The sequence below is a fragment of the Montipora capricornis genome, chromosome 5 (assembly GCF_036669925.1).
Source record: "Montipora capricornis isolate CH-2021 chromosome 5, ASM3666992v2, whole genome shotgun sequence".
Taxonomy (NCBI): Eukaryota; Metazoa; Cnidaria; class Anthozoa; order Scleractinia; family Acroporidae; genus Montipora; species Montipora capricornis.
In genome coordinates this window covers 19,054,294-19,062,323 of record NC_090887.1, presented here as the reverse complement: position 1 = coordinate 19,062,323, position 8,030 = coordinate 19,054,294, and the positions used below count along the sequence as shown (strand labels likewise).

General features: G+C 38.9%; 1 protein-coding gene across 2 annotated transcripts in view; it reads right to left on the bottom strand.

Annotated features, from left to right (window-relative positions):
- Window positions 1-951: 951 nt before the first annotated feature.
- The window catches only part of LOC138049801 (stonin-2-like), a 13,987-nt gene continuing 6,908 nt past the window's right edge, over window positions 952-8,030 (bottom strand). For both annotated transcript variants that reach the window (XM_068896229.1, XM_068896230.1), the window contains 2 exons: window positions 4,759-8,030; window positions 952-4,398 (listed from right to left, as the gene is read on the bottom strand). The exon at window positions 4,759-8,030 is cut by the window's right edge. In XM_068896229.1, coding sequence (XP_068752330.1) covers window positions 4,791-7,928 — 3,138 coding nt within the window. In that variant the 5' untranslated portion in view covers window positions 7,929-8,030 and the 3' untranslated portion in view covers window positions 952-4,398; window positions 4,759-4,790. The remainder of the gene's footprint in view (window positions 4,399-4,758) is intronic.

The window sequence follows — 8,030 nt, the reverse complement described above, 5'->3', positions numbered from 1 at the left end:
GAACATGATATGAATACGAAAAACTTTCTGTATAAAATTTAATACATCATTTGATGTAAATATATATATATATATATATAACAACTTGATGTGAAAGTATGAACTTGATGTTTAGATATGAAATTGAAATATGAAATAAGCAACATTGATATTTTGTCATATTCGGACAAACATACACTTGGGAAAGCAAAAGGGTCAGCTTTATTTTCTGCCTCAGGCAACAATACACCTTATTCCAAAATGGCCGCCATTTAGATATTCTTTTGTTTTTATTCAAATTAGACCTTGATGCCTCAATCAAGGCAAAATATTCTTTTGAATTTTCAGCTCAAGAACGAGGCATCAAGGGCTAATTTGAATAAAAACAAAAGAACATTTTGACGGCCATTTTGGAATGAGGTCTATAGGTAACGCAGGCACAATTCTAAAACAGCAACCTTGTTCCCGGGGTCTCTCCTATCTGCCTCGATGACAGAGACCCTGGGAACCAACCTCATCCCCAGGGTCTCTCTTCTTCCCTACCTGAGGTTGCTAAAATAGACCATTTTACAGTTGTAGCTAAGTTACCTGGCCTACGAATGGAAGCGAGGCTGCCGGTGACCCTGTTTTGATACAAACCTCCGTGCTTTTGTAATGTTAATATTACAACAACACAATTTGCATGATAAAAGCAGTCGGGGCTGTATCAATGCAAGGTCACCGGCAGCCTCGCAGCCATTCATAGGCTAGGTCGCAGAGCAAACAACTGTAAAATGGCCTATTGCTGTTCGGGAAAGGGAAAAGTAAGGGAGGAAGAGGACAAATGACAAGTTCCTGCACCCTTGCCTGTTCTAAAAAACACAGTTTGCATCCCCCTTTTTACATTTTCCCTGAAATATTCCATCTCTCTCAAATTACCCCCAGTATCAACTCACAACTGATAGAAACTCAGTTAACAATGAACTGCATAACAACTGTCAATCAGCCATTTTAATGCACAGATGACGCTCACAAAATGTCACAACAAACAATACACTTTTTCAATGATCTGCTACGGTTACACAACTTTGTTAGGTAACTACATTTATTAAGCACAACTATTTGGTTTTTACTGTTGATGAGAAAAGAGTATTTGTGAAATGGTGCAAATTTTATCATTGGTTTCGTTCACTATCATGACTAAAAGGCATTTCAGCATTGTAGGCTTTTGACCTAAAGGATTGAAGCCTTACTGTCAAAAGCAACCAGCTGGGTTACTATGAAACCAACAGAGCTGTCTTAGCGATCTTCTGTCCAAGGGTCACGACATTCCCAGAGCAAAAAATTCAAACAGATTAAAACAACTATCATTTACCATTTGATTGACTCACTTGTAACACTGATTAACATATTATGGATCCAAGGCTACCATAATAATTATTACTATTGCATTCAACACTGATTAACACTGATTAACATTTCATGGATTTAAGGCTACCATAATAATTATTACTATTGCATTCAACAATCATTATGTGAAATGTGAAATGAATTTAATTTTACAGATACGATAAACCATTACTTATAATCAGAAGCATAATTACTATAATGCTTCTGATTACCTTAACAATATTATTTTTATTACTGTGCATGTTGCAGACACAAGAGCTTCAGTTGCATAATTTATTTCCCACAATGTTTGCCTTTGTCCTGTATCCCAGCCATAAATAGCAATATGAAAATAAAAAATAAATTGCCCATTTGACAGGCTTAAAAACAGTAAGTTGTTATTGTTATAAAAATGCCATAGTTAATTTTTTTTACATGTAAGAACATTAGCAAAGAGGTTTTAATGAAAACAAAGATACTGGCAGTGCAAGTTTCACTCATGAATATACACATGAAATACAACTGTAAATATGGTAGATATAATAATCAGCAAATAACCTCATCCAGTATTACACCAAAATGAAACCTTACAGCATTTAGTCCTTACAGTACCCAAGGATTTTCTAATCTACCGCAATATTATATGCAGCAAATTTATTAATATTATTCTACTTATTTGTAGATTAAAGAGTCAATATAAACTTTTGAATAAGCAGCCCTAAAACAGGTACACATACACATTGGTGTCTCCTTATAAATACAGTGATAATAGAACTATAATATATTCTTTCCTTAAATGTGCCTAAAACGAATACACCAGACCTTGACTAAAAAGACTATTACTGATAATAGAAACATGAACTTGAAGCTATGGACTTTAAATTTTACAGTGTGTGAAAGCATCGAGATTTAATAACTTAAATATAATACCAACACAAAAAAACTGTCCAAAAAATGGAATTTAAAAAAAATTTAAAATGCTTTTGTGTAAATTGTGTCAAAATATTTATGCTCCCGAATTAGGTTTCTAATTTTTAGAGAACTCATCATCAACTTGTGTTTGAAAAGATAACATGATGAAATGGTGTATGAAATGAATCATATATGAACTGCGGATATGAAATCAAGTAAAGCTATGATCTTCGCAGTTATGAATGCAATTTTTACAATTGCGCAGAGAAGCCTGAAAAATTCAGGACTTCAACGGGGTTTGAACCTGTGACCTCGCGATTCCGGTGCGATGCTCTAACAAACTGAGCTATGAAGCCACTGAATCGCACTGGAATCGTGAGGTCACGGGTTCAAACCCTGTTGAAGTCCTGAATTTTTCAGGCTTCTCTACGCAATTGTAAAAATTGCGTTCATAACCAAGGCTGCTGCCTAAGGAAATTTTCGGGAGCCCTTCAGGCTTCCAACATTAAAAGTTAGTAGCCAAAGTCATTTTTTCAAGAGCCCAGGATTCATTTATTCCAGCTGGGATCATATTTACAAGAAAGTGAGGATGAATCAGGGTGCCCGTTTGGGCTACTTGTTCAGAAATTTGGTCGCCTGCGCTCACAAATAAGGCGCCCCAGGCGACTGGGCGACCGTTAGGCAGCAACCTTGCATAACTGCGAAGATCATAGCTTTACTTGAAAAGATTACATGTAGAATAAACTGGAGTAAAGACAGGATTGCAATCAGTTTGTCCAAGGGAGAATAATATTAATTTCATTTCTTTTGCACTCGCAGGGCTGACGAGTACTGGAAAAGAAACCTCTGCCATGGGTTGAAACTCACTGTGTTGAGTATGGGTGCAGTTACTTAGCAACTGAATCCTAACGTGATACTTCATAATTATTGTGTGGGCTCACTTAACAACAGTAGAATTTCTGTAAAGGAATCTGCGGGGCAAGGCGGGCTAAAATCACAGTCAGCAAACACATAATGGGGCATGCGATTTGAAAAGGGCTGTCGTCAAAGGTGTGGACGGCAGTTGGATCAAAGTGAGTTTCAACCCATGACCGAGGTCCCTTTTCAAGTACTCGTCAGCCCAGCAAATGCAAAAGGAAAAGAGACTTCTGCTAGCAGGGAAAGAGACAAAAGGAACATTCCCTTAAGTCCTCTCTCCTTATCATCAACATACTTTATACTTTATTTACTTACATGTACAAACAAATCACTACAATACAAAGAAGACCACGATGGCCTGCAGTTAGTTAGCATTGCTATTCTAGGCAGGCCACTTACACTGCGACATTACTACTGGCTCTCACAACAACGTAAACAAAAACAAACTTCAAAATTGACAAGAGTCACACAAACACACGTCTTGTACATAAGAGAGAAAAAACAAAACACTTAAACTCAATTGCCCTTTATCATGTCCATTTAGTAACCTGACTCAAGTGATTCATCCAGAACAACCCTTACCCTGGGCTACATTCTAAAACCAACAAAAAGACAAACTGCTCAAACATTCCAACTAACACATTTACCCAGTACATGCACTTGTTTATGATTTAGATTATTACAAAAAGGAACTTTATTCTTATAATTTCCTTATATTTCTGTACTAGCACAGCACATGCACAAAGGCCAGAATAATGCAGGTTGAACATACATGTAAATTCCAAAAGGCCCACTAAGACAAGCAATAATTGTAATTACTATTCTTTGCATAAGTGTTGCTTTTGACTTGAGTGACAATAATTTAATTGGAATGCAACTTCAAACTGCTTCAGTAAATTACGATCAATATTATTATTTTTCCACAACAATGGTGAGATTTGGTCCATGCCAAATTGATGCAATTTGAATCTATTCAAATTCTAATATTATGACAAAATGCCATGCCTTTAAAATGCATGCATTTACGAAAAAAAATGATCCTTCCAAAAGTCAGCTGATTTAGGGACCTTTTTACTGAATTTTTTAGTTGTGAAAAAAATTAAAATGTTCCTTTAAAAAGCGTATTACTAAGCTTTTAAGATGTTACACCTTACAAGCATTCTTTAAGTCTTCTATTTCAACCTCTGTGGGATGATGCTTTTTCAATGGTCCACTGTCTACCTACAGTGTAAAAGAAAAAGTGGGAAGTTAAAGATTGAAAAAAAAAACATATCAATCACTGTGTGTGAGAAAAAATTTCAGCATGGCACTACATTTTATTAAATTTTTACTAAGATGAACTTTTTGATGCCACTCACAGGACCATATGGTCATCTCCACTCTTGCAATACTAGACATACAAGTTCAGATTTGCAATGCCTACAGTTCAAATTTAAACCAAAAGGAGAAAATATACGAGTGTTGCCAACAGACAAAAAATTAAGAGTTCTACCACAAAACAAAGTTTGCTTAAGATCAATGCATGATTGTATGTTTGGCACATTTAAAAACCTTGCTTAAAATTCATGGTTCAAGAAATACCTCATCACTGAAAAGCCAAGGTCCTTTGCATGTTACTGCTGAATGCATCCAACATCTCGGACTGGGCCACTGGATGGTCTGGAGATATCAATGTTGACTTTGTAAAAGTACAGTGCTCTGTAACAAACCCACTTGTCTGGAATATTCTGATTGGAAACTTTCACAGCAATCACTGTGGTGTCAGAGACCAACACGTAAGCCACTTCATATTCCAGCTCAGCGGTAGGCTTGTAGCTTTCAGGGAACTCCATGCCAGGCGGAAGATCTAGGACAACAGAAAGGGTCTGAGGCGCATCGGCAGGGATTTTGCTGTGGATGTAAGGCATCTGATCGATTCGCCAAACCACTGAGCCATACTCTGGCTCATACATTGCTTTACCAAGTGAAACACCAATGGAACACTTGGAATGCTTGAGACGACTTTTAATTCCTGCAGCACGCCGTCCCTTACTCGATTTGATAGAGGTCTCACCTCTGAACACTCTGCCAGTCCTGAAGAGAGGTACCCAAGACTCTGGGATTGGAAATCTAAAAGCTACATTGCTTCTTACATACTTTGCCATCTTTGTATCCTGACAAACTTGGATTTCTGCTTTCAGCTCAACTCTTTGCTCACTGTGAATAGTAAGTTTTGCTTTCACAAGAAGGGGCAATGGTTTCTTGTGATCAACAGGAAAGCGCATCAGTTCAAAATTACATGCATCCAGAGGGTGAAACATTATGGTGTGGCTCTGTTCAAATGTTGTCACATCGACACATTTATGAAAGTCACATTGCCGAAGTTTCACCCAGTGGTGAACTCGCTGTGGCTTCAATTCCCCTCGTAAACGTGCTTCTTCCCTCTCCCTCACAACGATATCATTTAACACCAATTGGCACTCAGGATCTCCAGTGAGAAAAGCCCGCAATTTAATTACGACTTTGGCATTTTTGCGCAAAATGGTGCCATCGCCAGACATGAGAACACAAGTAACATCATCTACATCAACAAAGACTTCATCATGGCGATAAGTAATACCTCTGTCTCTATATGCTGGTAGAAGACGGAGGGAATTGTTAAAAGATTGAATAAGTTCCCTAATAACTGTGTGACTTGGAGATGCAATCTTAATGATGGGTGTTCCTTGGGATATATGTTCAACAGTGCCGCGATGCCGAAGACTTCTCCCCTCTATGTATTTGACATACTCTAGTTTTACTGTGTGTACTTTAGCACCATGTTCAAATGACTGTAATTTAGGTGCTGTCATAACAAAATAAGCTTGTAATGGGATCTCCCTAAAGGGAGCAGATAATTCATACTCCTCAAAGATCTGCACGGTTGTACCCTCTAACTTGATAACCACAGGTTTCCAGACACGAGAACCAATTTTACGCTTCTTATCAGGAAAACGCAGAAGCATTGCCCATGATCCATTTGCTACGGGCTTTTCTACAAAAAGTAGCTTGCCATTTTCCTGTGTAGTCTGCTGTCTAATGCCAGATGTAAGCGGCATTGTGTCGACTTGCTCCTGAATTGGCTTGCTGTTATTGACTGATGATGAAACTAATTTTGTATTGACCACTGCTAGTTCTTCACTGCCAGTGGCTGGCTGTGCTATATTCACACTCTCTGAAACCAGGAACGGTTTAGCATCCATGAGTGGAGTTGATGACAAAATGGGGCCTTCGTTTACTGCTGTATGTGAAGTTGCTGTGATAGATGCAGAGTCAACCTTGTCTGCCTGAAATGGATTTGACGTAGGTGGTTTGAATGGGTTACTTCCTGAAGGTGGAGTAGCACGAATAAATGGATTTGGGCTTGGAACATTACTACTTGTAGGTTTAACTCCAACATCCAGCTCTAACAAGTCTAAATTTAGTCCAACTTTGCTACTGGAATCCCCAAAGGTAACCCATTCCTCACCAGCCGAGCTTGAAGTTGGTTGTTGAACATTGGTCGTCTTGGTGCTATCATCAAATTTAATCCACGATTTACTAGCGAGTAAATCCAGTTCGTCTGAAGTGAATGACACTGGAGGAATAACCGAAGTGGTTTTTTCTTCAGCTGCACAACTAACCGTGCTTGAAGTTTGATTCATGTCATCTCCAATAGTCGAGTTGTGGCTTGAAACGCCAGTATTAGTAGTTTGCAACTTACCGATATGGCTTGCGTTCGTCAAAATAACGCTCGAATCCAACTTTTGTTGAGTCACATTCGAATTACTTTCATCGCCAAAACTGACCCAGTTCATGGCAAGTTCAGATTTTCCTGAAGAATGATGAGCAGTTGTGAATTGCTCAGGAACATTTAGCTTCGCTTTGTTATTAGAAACAAAAGGAACAGCTGATTTCACAGCATTCTCCTCGTTCAAAGCAGTATTTACGTTTGTTCCTTGGTTAAACGATGTAGAATCCTTTTTAACTGCCTTAGGATCGGTGACAGGCAAATTGGGGATCATGTCTGCGGTCGCTGCGGCTTGTTGCAATCGAATCGAATCAAAGGCAGACATCTTCGAGGTCATTGCGTCCAATGGCAAAGGTGTTTGAATTTCCGCCTGCTCTGCGGCTGTCTTCAGCGAATGTTCACTGTTTCCTTCCTCGAGTGTTGTTTCTTGATTTTTAACCGAATCTTTCCCCGGTTTATCCTCAAAAGTGGTCCATTTTGATGTCGACGCAGCAATCGAGCTGTTACCAATCCGACTGTTGGCAGCTGTTTGTGACTCTCTACTTGTCTCTAGCTCTTCGTTGATTTGGCAGTCAACACCATCTGCTTCGGTGGTCGAAAGATTTACTAATTTGCCGGCGGATACACCTTCCTTCAATCCTAAATCTGACTCGCTACCGGAAAGATCCGTCGACACTGGAACATCTAACATAGGATCGATCGATTTCAAACTAAACTCGGTTTTGTTCAATGCTTTGCCCTCATTCTCAGATCTCTCCTCCAAATTCTCCTTAAGTTCAGATCCTTTGATTCCGGTCTCCCTGTGAAGCAAATATTTCTCTTGCTGTCCTAGGGATGGTTGTCCGCTCCTTGATTCGCTATGCTCATAAATGTTGTTGAGCGCTTGGCGACCAAAGATCTGGATGCTCTGGCTATGGTCGCCGATGGATCCCTTTTTCTCCTCGAAATTTTCCCATTTATCGCGATTTATGGAGTTAGGAGTTATCCCACCTCTGTCGACCATTATTGAAGGCAAGCAAGCTTAATCGACATAATTTGAAAAGGACCAAAGAAAACAACACTGTGGATGTGAACGAAAAGAATTCTGAAAAAAAAGCGCGATATC